General features: G+C 34.1%; 1 protein-coding gene across 1 annotated transcript in view; it reads right to left on the bottom strand.

Annotated features, from left to right (window-relative positions):
• PIGN (phosphatidylinositol glycan anchor biosynthesis class N) overlaps positions 1-17,849 on the bottom strand; it is an 85,192-nt gene that overhangs the window by 53,112 nt on the left and 14,231 nt on the right. The window contains exons 6-13 of the mRNA XM_006205732.4: positions 16,857-16,963; positions 14,316-14,440; positions 13,070-13,200; positions 12,035-12,151; positions 9,639-9,679; positions 6,549-6,608; positions 5,142-5,234; positions 4,388-4,443 (exon numbers count right to left, since the gene is read on the bottom strand). Of these exons, the coding sequence (XP_006205794.2) occupies positions 4,388-4,443; positions 5,142-5,234; positions 6,549-6,608; positions 9,639-9,679; positions 12,035-12,151; positions 13,070-13,200; positions 14,316-14,440; positions 16,857-16,963 (730 nt within the window). The remainder of the gene's footprint in view (positions 1-4,387; positions 4,444-5,141; positions 5,235-6,548; positions 6,609-9,638; positions 9,680-12,034; positions 12,152-13,069; positions 13,201-14,315; positions 14,441-16,856; positions 16,964-17,849) is intronic.

Genomic DNA, 17,849 nt, shown 5'->3' with positions numbered 1-17,849 from the left:
TGTATGAAAGTTCTTTTTTTTAAAAGAAGAATTTCAGGTTTGAAGCAGAAGGTTACATTTTTAGCAAACAATAAATCAGATAGGTGAAGTGGTAGAAAGATTCACATTAAAACCAATATTGAAATTTGGGCTAAGGGAGGAATTTTACTCCATATCAGACTAAAAGAAATAAATATATTAAAGAGAACCAAAGTATCTCTTATCACTTTAGTAGAAAATACATTAAAACATTTTGTTAAAATTTATTTAAGTTCCCTTAATTTATATAGTGATTTTTAAATAAAATATAACAGATGTTTTGGCTTCTATTGGCAAGGTATAATAGCTCCTTCCCATTCATTTGTTTGTAAAGTATCTCTTAAGAGACTTATTCTTTTTTCATTTAATGTAAGTTTTTTCTTTTAATGTTTTTCTTATCTTACTGTGGCCTCTATAGTACATAGTTTTCAAATTCAAAGTGTTTTTCCTCCTAGAAGGTACTTTCACACGTAGCCAAGCTTTTATGCCTCTTCTAGTCGTGTAGCGCCACCTGCTGGTCATTCATTAGCATAGCATCAAGGTCCATCAGACTGAATTTTAGCTTTGAGGGTTTTTTGAGCAATTCTATTCGTCATAATGAATATTTCATGATTTATATTCTTTCTTGGACGGCTCTAAAATATCAAAGATAAAATTTACTTTTTTTAAAGAATAGGATAAAATAGGAAATTCCGTTACCATATGAATCTACTGGACCCTTTTACTAGTCTAAGATAAGATCTTAGTAATCTTGTTTTTCTTTTGTCTTGATACATTTGCTATTTCATCACCTTAGGAACTATTATATTATTCATCAATTATTCATGCTAGAAAAGACTAAGACAATGGAAGAATGGTTAAGAGATACCATTAAACTAAAATCTAGTGATGCTGGTGAAATTGATCATGTATACAAGTAAAATCTCAAGACTGAATTTTCAGCTGTCAATATCTTAGATAAATTTTCTGCGACTTAATTGATTAGTGAATATATTTCTAAGAAGAAAAAGGAAATAGTCTTTATTCAAGAGAGAAGGACTTCATTGAACAATTCCTTGTAACAAGAATCTGAGCTGTTTTGCAAAAAGGATGTGTGACGACAGTATTCTTCCATCTTTTATGATGTTTATGTGCCAATAATTACTTGACACAGTTTCTAAGTGGACAATGCTGATATTAAGTGTATATATAAAGGTAACTGGAAGGAAAGAGATGATGCAGAAATGGAAACTCACTCACTGGCTTAGAGAAAAAAAAAGAGTCCATTGTACTCGGATGATAAATAATGTCAACTGTGCTTCCTGGTACACTGAACATATGTCATAGGGAAAGCAGGATACTACTCATAATAGAAATAAAATATCCAGGAATAAAATAATGAGAAACACATATTGTGGGGGGAAATGATAAAATTTTGCTTAGGGACGTAACAGAAGATATAAATAAAAGTTGGATAATGATGTTCAGTACAGTAAAAATCTCAATTCTCTCCAAATTGCTTCCTAAATATAGTGTAATAACCAAAGAATTTTTTTTATATAACTCAAGGGGATAACTCTAAAATTTATAGTGAAGGATAAATTTTTTTATCTGTGCCCATAACTTTTATGATTTTATGATCCATGCCAACGATTAAGATACCTATTTTTCATTTCTTTTTTAACATATGTTTTATCAAAGCAATTTATACATATAAATTTTTTTAAAAACCGAAACAGTACAGAGGGCATAATGACAACCAATCCATCTCTGCCCTACCCTTCTCAGCCCAGTTCCCCGACCCAGAGATAAAAACTTTTACATGTGTCTGATTTTAGTTATTCTGGTAGTTGCCTTCATTTTTATTAATAATATGCTTTTATTACTATTTCTTGACTTGATGACCTGAGGCACCTGCTGTTGACTCCGCGCTGAGCCTGCTCCTGCTGTCTCCTACCTCAGCATGGTTTATTACTATCTTCACCTCCTCTGTTGGCTATGTTGGTTACTATTAATCTAACACCTAAACCTCTGTCTTACTCTCTCCACTGTAGCTGGAATCTCCACATCCTATTTTATGAGGACAACAGCACCACTAATATTCCATTTATATTTCTTTCCCCCTCTGCCTCCCAACCTGTAGCCTTATACATTCTCAGGGTTGGTAACATTTGCATTCTATTCTATAATCATTATTAAGTCCTCCTTGCTTTGCCTAACATTTGACTCTAAAAGCTGAAAACCAATGTTTACATTATTATGATTATACTTAAATGCTGTTCATTGAGTAGCAACGTTTTAAGCAACAATTAAATTTCCTCATCTGTTTCATTGAAGCCTTGATCTACATGCTAATGTTCAAGTGAATTTCCTTTCTTATACACCCAAAAATTGTTCAGAATCATGTCACATCTTAGGTTGCTTCATATTTGAAGCATGCCTTCTTGTACAGTTTGAAATGTCTCCTTTTCCCTGAAGTGTCCAATACACGGGCAATGAAGAAATGTATGCCTTCCAGTGTTACCTCCAGCTTCTTACTAAATCCATATATTACTTAAAATTCTCTTCATTTCATTTGAGGTTGACTTCCTATCCTAATTTGGGGGATTTGCCTCCCATTTGGATCATTTCTGTACAATTTATCATTCTGTAAATTTTTAGTTGCATTTCCCATTTTAAAAAAATGCATTCTGTACTCTCTCATTTTGTAAAGTTTGTGCTGCTTTTTGTTTTATGGGTACAATATTCTCAGACATTTCTGATGATTTTAGTATTTTTAAGCTCTTCTCTGTTCCTTCAATGATCTATTTCCTCATCAGTCAATCCTGGTTTTATCTTAGGCTTTTTTGGTCATACTGCAGGCTTTTGGCAAATGGTGATTTTTCAGCCAGACAGTCTGAGGTAGGGTGGGTGAGCCAGTGGGTGGGAATCAATCATTCTGTTGGGCCCCCAGGTGACATGGAGCTAGCAGTGATTCTGCAGGCAGATGTTGAACATGAAAGCAGAAGTTCATGGTCAGCCCCTAGGCCAAGGGGACGAAGGTGGGCAGTGTGCACACAAACCCCCTGCAGAAGAGTGTTTCCATGATCATTCTTTCTAAAGTAGCTGAACTAAAGTAACCCTCGGTTACTTTCAATGTCCTGTGTATTTTCTTCAAGCCAAGAATTGATAATATATTTCTTGTTCATTTATTTATTTATTTTGTTGCAGTTTGATTATACCGCTACATTATAAACAAACAGATACATATGATATCTAAATGATATAATATGGTGCAAATTCCAATTGATAAAAGACTTGCCTTATAGTCTTTATATATATATTAGGGACACTCCTCAAAGATAAATTCTACCTTTGACATATATAATTAATTTCATATGATAATAACTTGCAAAATCCTAATTTTGCTTTGTTTTTGCTCTCCTATACACACACACACACACACACAAACACAGACAGGCATACAATCACATGATTCAGAGGGCAACAGTTGCCAGTTTATGAATACCACACGACTGCTACATAAGTTGTCAAAAATAATTCCAGTGAAGTCATTCACTCACATCCCTACCAACCAGATTTCAAACAATTTCTATTTATTTTGGTCAAGAGCAAAACCCTCCCTAATTAAATGTGAATCCCTGCTAATTGCAAACGAAGTCCAAGGAGACTGAGTAAAGCCACCTAAGTCAGTGGTGCAGAGCCAGGTTTGTGACTGAAATCTACACATTTCCAGTTCAAGGAAAATACATCTTTCTGGGATTTGGAATGACAAAATCTGCTGCCCACCAAAATCTGCTCTCTTCTTTACCCAAGAAGTTGCCAGTATTTCCCAGAATTGTATCACTAGCCGTTTCCTGCCACTTTCTACATTTTTCCTGGAGCCTCCTAAATGTGTAACAGTTTCTGCCACCATCTTTACGCTGATGGCTCTAAAATCTTCATAACCAACTCTCATCTCCATCTTGATATCCAAGTCTCTCTTCCTAACTAATTAACTGGTATCTTCAAATGTAAGTTGAACTCAGTAACATTCATCCTTGCCTCATATAGTAGCCCTTCATTCTTCTATAAGCCATAATGGCACGAACATCTTCCCAATAAACCGCCAAGGATCCCTACACCTTCCCTGTCAAGTCCTAAACATTTCCTATTCTAAATGTTTCCCGTATCTCTCTGCTTCCCTGTATTTCCTCAACCATCCATTCAAAGGTATGCAGCATCTGGTTCATTATTTATAAAATAATAGAAGAGGCTTTCATTTGGGAAACTGCTCTAAGGTATACAATAAAGAAAAAGTTTCTAAGTAATTAATCTATCATGTCAAGTGTTCAAATTAATTAAATACAAACTCCTACAAATTAATTAAAAAAAAAAATAAGAGACTTACTTAAATGGTGTAAACAAAAATGGTAAAGTGGCTTCTTTTTTCTGAGTCATTTTCACCTGGGAACCAAGTATGAAAATATTGTACATTATAAATGAGAAAAAAATTAACTAATTTCATTTTGAAATATAAACATCCATGAAAAATGGTTCTTCTGGGATAGTTAACTACTTTGAAAATAAACGGGATATTGTGTTACTACTATATTATTTCATAAATATTTAAAGAAAAATTGAACATTATCATACCATCATTATAAGCTGATTATCAAGCACACCAAGCCTGCAAAATGACATACTCGAATGTAATTAAACTATACTTTTTTAACTCTTAAGAAACGAAATAAGTCAAGCTGCATTAACACTATTAAGAATAACAGAAAGTTTCAGTTAAATGGTCACTTCTTTAAGTTCTTAACACATATCATAATGTATATAGAATGACAAGAAATATTGCAACCTCTGATACTACTTCTATGGGGCAAACTCCACTGATAAAGACTTGTTTGAGGTTTTATAAGCATATGTGGTAGGCTAACAACTAGGGACTCTCCTCAAAGGTAATTCTCCACCCTCAGACTGATTCATGGAACCTGTACCTCAGACGTGTGAAACTTTGCGACACTAGTCAAATACACAAAATTTAAAGATAATAAATTATAGAAAATCATTTTTAAAACACAAAATCAAATATTTTCACTTAATATAGTCAATTTAAAAACTAGCAGCATCCACTTTTGTGTGTGGTTTTGTTTTACCTTAAACTGTTCAAGAATCTGTACTGCATTGGTAAACATGCTCTCTGCCTTGAAGAGATCAGTGCTGTTTAATATATCCACAGGAAGGATTCCCTGTAAATAATAAAGACTGGGTTAATATTAGTACCAACAAAGTTCGGGCTATCCTTATACAACAAAACAGACTTATAAAGGAAGCAACAGAGAAAAGACATAATGGACGAATAAATTCCGGGAATAATTAAGCAAAAAATCTTTTTAAAAATCATAACTGAAATAGATGTTCTGTTATTTTTCTCATGAAGCAGATATAATAAAGTAAATAAAGCAAAAGAGATGAATTAAGTTCAACAAAACCTGACATTTGTTGAAAGATTACTGTATGGTAGGCAATGAACTAAAAGCTCTTGCACACACAAAAAGGTACTAAGGTGGGCCACAGCCTTTAAAATTAGAAAAAAAAGGATATAATAAGCAAAATGGGAGTATAAATGCCTAGTAAGAGTAAGCACTGTTTTGTGAAACTTTTGTTTCAGTTATACACATATACACACATACTTAAGACTACAGGGGTCATATTACTCAGAGTTCTGAGGTTGATGACATTATTTTTTTCCTATTTATTTCCTTTTTTTAAAATTGAAGTATAGTCAGGACATTACTTTTTTTTTAAGTTTGATTTGAAGAGCTAGTAAGAAAGGCTGGTGGCAATGGATATTTTTTGTTTTCTAGCTGTTCAGCATCCAGTTCCCATTCTTAACAGCATTTCTATCCTATGCTGAGAAATCTCCCCATTAGTGTAGTACAGTGGGTCTCTAACAGGGCCCTGCCTTCCCTTACTGAAAGGCAGACAAGTAGCCCAGGCTGGACCAGTCCAATGGTAATAAGCACTGGAATCTGACTCCTGAGAGTCAAGGTGCAGAGAGTCCAACAGGTGTAATGCTGCCACCCCCTCCTGTCGGTGCCCTGAGCAGACCGGCCCTGCCATGGGACCATGGTGAGATTCTTCCTCCTGAGTTTCCATAGCACCCTTGGCTCCTGTTCATTTCCCAGCCTGGTTTTTCAGCATCCCTTTGATTTAGCAAACCACCAATATCTTTTGAATAAATTTCCTTTAAATGGATTCAGTTTCTGCTGCTTAAAATAAAAAAATTACTTATTCCTTTTTATCACTTAAAACTAACATCCAAAGATAAAAATCTATATACATTTAAGAAAATAAAAGACTTTAAAGAAAACTTATTAGGCTTGTGTTCCAGATTGTACATTATAATATATACATAATTATGAGGTGTTACACGTTCAGAAAGAAACATAAAGGAAAATACAGTCTTAAATGTCATCAAAGATTATTTAGAGACACATAAAAAGTAAATTTTACTGAGTAATTTTTATTCTGAGAATCGATAAGAAAATTTTATTCCTTACCACCGAATTAAGAGGAAAGGGAACTCCAATGAGACAAGCCATCAATGGTGCAATGTCAGCCTACAAACCAAAAAGTTCAATTCTAAGAAGTCTCCAGATATCAACAAGGAAATTAAATAATTTAGTGCAACTATATTTTGAAAGATAACCATGATGTTCATTATAATCCATTACCTTCAAATTTTATTTAATACACACGAGATACTGATCTCTAAAAATGTCATTTGCTAGAGGCACATGAATTTATGAAAAATTAAATTTCAAAAGAAACCACTAAGAGCCCCAAATATAAAACATACTAGTGTCAACAAAAAGCTAACTTATTCTAAAAGCTAAAAACTTGACCACTTTATGTAACAGTTTTTTTAGCATTAATGGAAAGGATGCCTCAAGTAGATAGCAAAATAGCAACAGTAGACTTTAACTGGAGAAATATATATATATGTAATATATACATATATATATTTTATATATATATTTTATATTATATATAAAACAAAGAAAAATATTACATATATATATTTTATATTATATATAAAACAAAGAAAGAATGTATCAGAAGGAGGTTGGTTTGCCAGCCAGGGAAGTCCAGAAAAGATATAAACCACACAAGGGACTCCTTAGATAAAACACCTCAAATACTGTTTGTATAGCCATGTTAAAGTCCAATTTCCAGAAGAGTTGTCCATGCTTTCTGTCTCTGTCGCCTCACCTCCCCATCGCTCCTTAGGCCGCTCTAACTCTTTGTCATCCTGTACACTGTTCCCCCTAGAGAGCTAATCACCTCCATTTCTCTAAATCTAATTGATTGTTTTTATATTAGTCTTTGTAACTTTTCAGGCAGTAAAGTGCTTGGATCTCAGAATGCCCAGTTTCAAATACTTGCTTATGATCTCTGAGACCTTGGGCAGGTTATATTCAGTTTCCTTATGAGTTTAAAAAAAGAAATAAAAGTTTCTCCTTTAACAGAGTTACAGCAGAATCAAACAAGACACAATGTATAAAGTACCTGGGACATAATAATCCTGCACTAGCTGGCGGCTACAAGTGCTGTTGTGATGTGCAGCACTGTGCAGACTACCCACTTCTGGGCCCCTGAAACACTAGTGTCTCCAACTGAGTGTCTCCAATCTCACTGTGGCTCCTTTGCAGATAACCGTCCTTAGCTCTCATTTAAAGTTGGACTTTGGTTCCAGGCCCTCAATTCTTCTCACCTTTTACTATCTGAATCTCTTTACTAAGTACCACCCAATAGAAAACTGAAAACTCTAATGGCCTCCCAATTGTCTTCTCTCCTTCCCCCAGAATTCACCTTTGGCCCACTCTGATCTGCTCTCCATGCTGCAGCCAGAGGAGGCCTTTCACAAAAAATCAGATCATGTTACTCTCCAGGCTTCAAACACTTCAAGGGCTTCCCCAAGCTTTAGGATTCAGTCCATAGGGCCCGTGAGGCCCTGTGTGGTCTAGTGTTTACCTTCGGCCTCACATCACACCACGGTCTCTGTTGCTCTGTACCCTGCTTTCTTCAAGATCTTCTGTAATGCCATGTGCCCTCTGCCCACGTGTTGCTCCTCTGCCTGGAAAGCTCTCAGTCCTCAACTTCTTAGGAAGCCTTTGCTGACCACACAGTCTACCAGATACATCCACTCTATGCTCTTATGGCTTCGTAGGGCCTTATCACAACTTAAATTTTACATTTACTTGTATTTATCATACCACTATGGTAAAATTTATCTTACCCTTCAACTATAAGCTTCCCAAGGCAGGGACTGTGTCCGCATTGTTTCTGCATTTACTCATCATTTTAGCTCTTACACAATGTTTAATGTTAATGTGTTAACGTTCCAACGTTTTAATGCTAATGTTGCACAATGTTTAAACATACTGCAGACATATAACACTGTTGGCAGAAGGAATGAATAAAGAAATTCTTATCTAATGTAGGAGTGTTCAGAGAGCAATAGCTGAGTCTATAGTCAGTTTTTGCTTATGATCCAGTCTGGCTGTAAGTAAAACATGTTCTTGTTTTATGGACTTCAAGTTGTTCCTATCCTTTTGACAGCGATTTTTATTGCAAATTAATAGACTGCTATCTGATTCTACACATTTCATTTGCCTGGGTAATAAGCATCCACCCTGAGAGAAGAGACCATTTTTAAGATGTTGAGGAAGAACAGGCTTCTGTAGTCACAGGCCTGAAAATGAGGTCCTAGACCTTGGTTTATTCACCACAGCAGGGAACGTCAGCTTGTGAGGTAACCTGGAGAAGGTAAGATACTCCTGCCATTCTGGAGGCCACATACCAATGATGCCATGCCTTCCACAAATAGTGACGATGGCTGTATACGCAGCATATCTTCAACAATGAAAATTCTGTGCTTTATATTTACAGATAATGTAAAGGGTCTAACTTGATTAGGTCAGCCATGTATTTTCTTATAATGTAAGGTTTCTGGCTGAGTAATCTATACACTCTTGTCACTTTCTCTCCATTGCATTTGTAAAAATTCTGGGTAGAATTAAAGACAAAACATGTGTCAATAAAAAAGAAACGGTAACTGACATTTAACGGGAAAGAAATGCATAAATGGGATTTTATTAGAACTGTGCTTAAAGCAACTAAGCAGAGCAACCATGACAAGAAATCACAAAAATTTAACAGGCATGCAAGCTTCAATTTGTATAATAATTCTTTAATTAGCCAGTATTATTTGGAGGGAGTCTTCTTTCAGTCTTACTTGAGGCTGCTTTTTTCATTTTGCCGAAAGAAAGATTACTTGGGGTTAAAATATGCGCACTAAAAGGATTTCCCTTGGTAACTGAAATGTTTTAGAAAAACCCTTTAACATCATTACTATTAATACACTTTTTTTTTTCAGTTTTGGCTTTTTTTTTGGTCTAAACTTCCTTTTTTGTGGGGAGGGAGGTACTTAGGTTTATTTATTTATTTTTAATGGTGCTGAGGATTGAACCCAGAACCTCGTGCCTGCTAGGCATGCACTTGACCACTGAGCTATATCCTCCCTCCTTTGTCTAAACTTCTTATAGGAGATAATATTAAATTTGAACATGATTAAATTGAATGAATACCTGATTGACATCTTGCCTCTTCCAGTTTTCCAATTTCCATTCTGAAATACACAATTAGACACAAAAGCTGATGATAAGAATTTAAAAAGAATAAATAATTTTATTGTTACAAGTGGTCGATGCTTAGTGGAAAAAAAAGTACCGGAAATTTTAAGCCAAGTATGAACAAAAAGGATGCTCAAAAAGGCAGAGCTGTAAATTTTTAAAATTAGAACTTAAAAAGAATAACTGAAGAGTAAATACTTGATTTTTCTGTGATGATTTATCAAATTTTCAAAATGCTCATTTGGAGATAATTACTTCACAACATTAAAAGGCTAAGGAAGGAAAGACGGAAGTAAAAGGCACAGTGGTAACAACTGTCAGAGTGACTACAACTAGTCACAATCTTGTTCCAAGGAATTATCAAGGCAACTGATAGTCCATTAGTCAATCCAAGCTCTTCTTTTTTCTGTGATGGCAGCTGCTTGCAAAATACTTGAAACTGTATACTCCTACCATGCTAATCCCACATAAGAAAATAGTGCAGAGAGTCACTATTAAAATGCCTCATTCCTCTATCTTTCCATAAATTCAGAAATTTCAATAAAGTAATCAGAACAAATGATTCTGTCTTGACTTTAAGACTCTTTGACTTTAAGATGTATTATCAAAAAGTGTTCTAAGATATTTTATGATGAAATTTCCTTATTTAATAAGCTGATAAAAGTTTAAAATATAATCCTGATTCTACTAGTCAGCTACTAAGAATTCTCAATAATCCCCTGATGAGAAAAAACATGTACATTTCCTTTCTTTATAACTTATGATACTTAATATTCACAGGAGGAAAAAGTCATTCTTTCTGTAGTGATTCTTGAAGTCGTATGGTTCTAAAATGTTGATTCACTGAGAAATCAAATGCCAAAATAAACTTCTGTCTCCTAAGTATAAGCATACTATTTAACCTGGCTTCCATTTAGACCCAGTCTAATCCATTTAACACAGAGCACAGGAATACAAAATGGTTCAGCTGCTTTGGAAAATAGTTTGGCAGTTTGCAAAATATTAAACATAGAGGAATATGTGACCTGTTTATTCCATGTCTAGGTATATGTCCAAGAGAAATGAAAACACATGTCCACACAAAATCTTTTACACAAATGTTCACTGCATCATTATCATAATAGCCAAAATGTGGAAACAAGACAAATGTCCATAAGACAATTGAATAAAATATGGCATATATATATACAATTTATTATTCAGCTTATTTTTAAAAAAACGTAAATCACTGATACATCTACAACATAGATGAACCTTGAAAACATTATGCCAAAAGGAAGAAGCTGCCACAAAACACTAGACAGTGAATGATTCAATTGACATGAAATGTCCTGAACAGGCAAACCCATAGAGACAGAAAGTACATCAAAGGTTGCCGGGGGAGGGTGAGAGAGAGGAATAAGGAGCAACTGCCAGTGGGTGAGAGTTCTCTGGGAGGGCGATGACATGTCTGATAATTAGATAGTAGAGGCGACTGTACAATCTTGTGAATATACTAAAAAACATCCAATTATACACTTCTAAAACATGAATTTTATGGTATTAGAATTATATCTCAAAAAAAAATAAATTCAAAAATAAGAAAGTAAGTGCAAGAAAATTCTATTATACAAACCCAAAAGTCTTCTACGGTAGAAATACCTTAACACAGCTGTGAGTCCAAATCCCTGAAGAAGGTTTCAAAAAGAACATTTCTAGGCCAGACCCATGGAATCAAAATATCTAGTGACAAGGTCTGGAAATCTGTAATTCCCTTTTAATTGGCATTTTTAACAAGTGCTTTGGATGAGTCTGATGCAACTACTCCAGAGAAAGGCATCTGAGAGGAATTAATTTTGTTCAACTAGTTAAAATTTTGGAACTGTAAATACTATCTTACCTTACAAAATAACCAGAGCTCCAAAAAAAAAAAAAAAAGGAATTCCTTTCCATCATGAATTAAGAAGCAAGGGAGGATTGGGTGACAGAGAGAGCCTTCAAAAGTGCTAGAGACAGAGCAAAATCTGTCCAGTTTTGAAATATCAATTGTGACACATGTGTGATTTACCTGATTGACAGCCTTTGTACACAAGAGTTGAGTCAAGGTTTAATCTAAGTCCTAGAATAATAAGGCTTGTGGAAAAAAGAATAGTAAAATTTATACCTGAATTTCCAAGGCAGATAACTAACACTATCTTAAGCTGAATATTAAAAACAAACAATATGAACTATATAAAAGTAATACATAGAAATAGTAATGGCACAAATATCAAAATGAAAACTATAACTTGAAAAGTAATTTTTTAAAGTTAAACTTTGGTTTTATTTTAAAATGTCACCTTTATACAAATAATAAAGATAAATGTTTATACCTTCCAAATATGTATCATCAAATTTCTGAGCTGACACTTTTTGGGGATACTTGATTCCAGCTCCCCAAGTCACAAAAGGAGTACAAGTCTCTGAAGGATGACCAGCCCCATGGAAACCTACAAGTAAGATACAAAGAGCAGTAAGACAAGTATATAAGAACTAGCTTATACCTAAATATTTTTTAAAACTTAGTTTTGAAGAGTTGATCCATATATAGCTAATTCTAGCCACCACACTCCCAAATGTTTGCCTCTCTATATAATAATTAGTTTTTAAATATTCCCAAAGCAAGTCTGCGCATCAACAACAACCAGGCAAAAACAAACAGCAGAACATCCGTTGAGCGACTATGGTTGAAAGAATAATAACAACAATAAAACTTGAAGAAGCTGCCACCAGTGTAGCACCAAAGGCGAAAGAACAGGGAAAGCTCCTTTGGGGAGTAACCACCCAAGTCTGAGGCAAGCAGTCAAGGCCAGGTCAGCTCTGGAGAGGATGGCAAAGTCTCTAAGTGCTTGTCTTCCAGGCCACTCTGGCTGGTATGGCCAAAAGCCCTTTATAAAGTGGAACCAGCTCATCAGAATTCTATATTGTGATTTGGGGACCCAAACTTCAGCTTTGCCTTGTTTTGCTCTCTGTGCACACAGTGCATTTGCCTTGGGAATCTCATGGGCAGGACAGGCTCACCTAGGGCCAATGTGCAGTAGTCCTAGGTCCCTTGGTAATACCACCTTAAACTCACCCCCTTTGCCATCACATACAGCTAATTCTAGGTAGATAAATAATAAGTATTTTTGTTTTCTCCTCCATACTTTAATTTCTCATTTTAAATGAGAATGTATTCCTTTTATGGTTAGAAGAAGGATTACATATGGTCAGTCTTTTTCACACTAACATCTTAAGCATACTATTATACGCTAGACACTCTGCATATATTAAGACATCTAATCCTCTTCCAACATTGTAAGATATCTGCAAGCTAGATTTAACGCTACTTTAATCATTAAGCATTAATCACTTAGAGACAGACTAACCCCAGTCTGTCATTCCATGGTCAGAGGTAAAGATAAAGGCTGTTTTCCCATCATTTCCATAAAAATCCTTAAGCATGGATGTAATTTCTTTCACTCCTTCATCAACTATTTTAATGTTGTCCATATATTCCCTGTTTAAAAAGAAACAGAAGAGCAAATTAAGTTACATTAATTACGTTGATTTGGAAAAATCAAATTTACTCAACAAGCACTTACGACATTCAAAGTCAGTAACTCATGAAATACTTTTAGATCTCATCTTTAATGTTTAAATCACAGCTCTTTAGATTGTTAAAAATAATTTTTTCTCCTTTTAAAGAAGTAAAAAAATTTGAAATAATTTTCAGAAATGGTTTTTAAAAAGATACTGATTAGCAAATAAATTTTCATGAATGCCTTTTAAGTCTCAAATGCAATAATGATGACTTTCAGGCTCATGCCTCTCATAATGTAAACGATATTGTTCTTGCCACATTAACACACATCACTGTTTCAAGTATAGAATATTTGCATCCCTTAGAGTGTTTGTGATATAAAACATTATAATACACTATAATGTTTTGAACAAACTATATTTCAACTTTCCATAGAGTTGAACAAGGATGGTTTGGTGTAAGTTCTTTCACTTACAGCACACTGCATTAAAGAAGGAAAGCGTGAGGTATTCATTACCAGCAGCTAGCCAATAGGCTTTATAGTTAGTTAGACTAACATAAATCAAATTCAAAGTGAAGAATAAAAGTGTAACATGAATTCTTCCTCTTTCTTACAGTCTGCAACAGTGAGAAATGTATTTGCTGTTTTACATAAGGAATGCTAATGAAATACAGTATACAAAGCTTTATACTCTAGATACAATTCTGGTTAAATGGAATAAGGAATAGGTAATCATATCTTTTTGATATAAATATTAACACCACATAATGCTTTCTTATTTCAAAATTTACTAAAACACTCTAAAATATAAGTTTTTTTTTTTATCTCTGCTTTGATAAATGAAGAATATGGAATACATGTACAGGATATATTTTACTTACATTAATGTGCAGTCTGGTCACAGCACATGTGATGTTAGCCAGTATATCATACTACATCTCATATAAATGAGAATTTATCCTACTTTGGAGTTATTTAAAATATAAGTTCTATTGTGATAATTACAAAGAAAACATTATAACATTTTAAAAGTTCAAACAGAACAGGCGTTTCCCTAAAACCATGAAATTAAACACAGTATTAAAATTACCTCGATGATGGTCGGTGAGCATGTCCATTTGTATCTATTCCTAATAAATGTAAGAAAAAAACTATTTTTTCTTCATTTAGTTTAGAAAACAAAGAGTGGTTGTTTCTGGCAGCATGAAAGAATTCCTATATGTAACAAACCAGTTAAAACATTTTAGTTCATTTATTTAATTTAAAAAGTAATTCTGATGAAAACATTTAATTAAATTGATATATCACTATAAAATTAAATTCTCTTATTTTGTTTACATTTGTCCCAGGACCTACCAACACAAGTACTTGTCAGTCCAGATATCTATATTCAGATAGAGAGGGAGTTATTTTCCATGTTATAATTAGGCCAAAAAAAAAAGGTTTTAGAAAGGGGATCTTGACTTCATGAAGCTCTCATAACATTGAATAAAATACAGCAGACTGAAGAACTATTCTGACAAGAGCCAAAAATAAAAGCAGTGCTAGAGGAAACAGTTTAGGAATGCTTTATTGTTTTAAAATGTTTTCATGTACTTCTCATTGTCCTATGTGTGACCACCCTAGACCAACCACAGTATCTCTCCTGGAACATTGCAGATGGCCTCCTATTTCCTTTGTCCTGAGACCAAAGGCTGTTCTTCACATTGTACGATAGAAAAAATGTCCACTTAATGAAATACGGTTCCAAAATGATTAATTTCATAATGATAAACTGGATTCACAGAGCCCTCTAAGAAAGGGATTCATTCTGTACTTATAAACACATGAGCATGTAAACAGGTACCCGGGGAGAGTACTTTTAAATAAGCCACCAGTGGGGTAAAGCAAAGAGAAGTCATGGAAGACTTAATACAGGAGATGCTTATGTATATTTTACCACAATTTTTAAAAAGTGAGTAGAATTTGGCATATATTTATAAACTGCTTGGCTAGAATTAAGCATGAGTCTCTGGCTAGGATACAAAGTCCAGGTAAGAACCCTGACCCCCCTCAAACCCGATCTCAGACCTTGCTCTCGTCAGTGTTCCTGCCATGCTAAACGCCCCTTCTTTCAGTTCCCCAAATCCCTTATGCTGGCTCTTCCTTTGGGCCCAAGTTTACATAATGCTGTTGGCCTGAAACACTCTTCTCCACGTGCAATCCAGATCCATCCATTTCTTAGTCTCCTATACTCTTCCAGAGATTATCTCAAAGCTCTCAGGAAAGCCTTCCTTGAGCTGCTAGTTTAGATCCAAATCTTCTGAAGATACATTGTTAGTCCCTGTATTTCCTTTACACCACTTACCATTGTTGATGACTTCGTATTTTTGTTATTACTTGATTAATGTACATATCTCTAGCATATTTAATGAAGTTGCAGGAAAATCTTTTTTTCTAGTCACTATCATTCACCAACATTAGTAGTGTTGAAATAGAAAGGAAAAAGGCATAAAATCAGGCCAGCCACTACCGATTGCTGCCAATCCACAAGAAATCAAATCCATGATTTTGGAGCATTTTTAGCTATGTATGTGAAATTAGAAGCCAAGGGCCTTTAAGCAGATGCTAGCATTATATCGAGAAATGATAGCAAAGTAATTTGCTAATTATTTTTTAAAGAGATTCTATTTAACTTGAAGGTTTTCCCATTTGACAAATGAAAAAAGAAAATTTCAAGGAGAAAGATACTGATAAAAAAAGTCCTAGGGTCTATCAAAGAATATATTGAGCACTTAATTCCTGCTAAGTAAATACAAAGGAAAATGCAGGCACATGCTGACTGTTTACAAACTAACAAAAATGACTATATTATGGAGAAGTCCATAACGTCAGTTCAAAAGACACTACTGGTAAAAAGAATCATTAAGGGTCAATCAATGAATGCTTCTTACAAGAGATGAATTGTGAGTTTTAATTTGGAGATGAGAAACAATGGATAGAAAGGAGAGAGCCAATATCCACAGCTGAGATGAAAATCTCACAACATTTGAAAATACAAATTCTACTGGATTCCTGGTGAAACTGTGATGATTTTCACTATCAAATAGTCCAAAAAAACTCAATTTCTAAAAGAAATTCAAGCATTTTATTATGATTAACTTACGAATTTGTTTTTGCTTATTTAATTTTTCTTTAAGGTACAAATTGTTTTAAACATCTACTTTATGTTATAATTAATGCATTAGCTTTGAACAGCATTTCTCAAAAGACTTTCATGCAAATCACATGGTCCTACTACTTGTAAGAGATTGGTTCTGTGGTCAACGAAAGATCAAGAAAGTTCACCTAGGATGATTTAGCAAACTAGGAATGAAATGCAGGTTTCCTGAATCCAGTCAAGAGTTCATTTGATTCTCGAAACACAGAATTTAAAGGGTTAAGTTAAAAATTTTTTTTAATTCTATTAATTGGTTATTGTAGAATATGTAATTTCTTAGAATCCAGTCTTTTAAAAATAGTATGCTATAATAAAGAACTTTCAAAGTTCATACAAATAGAAAAAATTAAGATATATTTACAAACAAATCAATTTCTAGTTACAGTACATACAAATATGTGTGCTGTAAATAAGCCACTCAATAGCACGTACCTTCATATTATCAAAAACCCAGGTGTCCAGTTTTGCTACATCCTGGGCACCAAAATCCTCACTTTTAGCATCATAACTATATGTATAAACATGGTTTCCACTAGCACCTGAGAAGGAAATTTGGGAGAAAAAATTTAATGATCTTTTAAACTGTCACAAAATATAAAAGAATCACTTAAATATTTCTGTGAGCAACCAGAATTTGTCATAAAGCATTTTGAATTATGATGAGGAAGAGAAAGATGGGAGGAATAATTAACATTTGTTTTCTGTGCCATGGACCAAGGTTTGTACTTTAACATATGCAATTGCTTTTTGTTCTCGCAATAACATATTCTAACTTTACAAATACACTACAAGTGAGTTAATTAACCTGAGAAAGTCACAGTGCTAATTCATAAACAATAGCACAAAAGTAAACACCAAAGTTTGTCTCTCTGTAAGGGTTAAACTATTAAAGAATTTGTGCATCTTCGTATGGTACAATCTAAAACAGATGACATCATTTGTTTTGCACAATTCTCTAACTAAGAAGAAAATTCAAATATTTCAATTATTTTAGTCATAAAATATGTGCATTTTTTCAATATAAAGGAAAAAATATTGCTTATTGCCAAATAGTTTGAAAGGGTCAACAAATATATTAATCTTCTATATATGTAAAATTTTTATTATGAATCTAATCATTTTAGTCAATTTCTGAGTTAGATGGGCTCTTACAGGTCATAAGGAAGAGATATAACAAAATAAGGACAATCTCTTATAACATCAGCTCAGCTATAATGATATTATTCCACTGCTCAGCCATTCTGATTCTCAGATTGTAAGCAAAAATCTGAGTGGGTCTGTAGGTTACCATAAGAAATGGAACATTCCTATTGCATTGTCTCCAATTCTGGCATAGGTCCTGTCCTACCAATTATAGCCAGAAGTAGGAAGGTAAGTTTGGTAAGTCATAGCAACTAAATACAGTCTCACTACCACCAGTCCCCC

This window comes from Vicugna pacos, chromosome 30 (genome assembly GCF_048564905.1).
Source record: "Vicugna pacos chromosome 30, VicPac4, whole genome shotgun sequence".
Taxonomy (NCBI): Eukaryota; Metazoa; Chordata; class Mammalia; order Artiodactyla; family Camelidae; genus Vicugna; species Vicugna pacos.
Note: the sequence above shows the minus strand (reverse complement) of the source record. Positions and strands in the feature narration are given on the sequence as shown.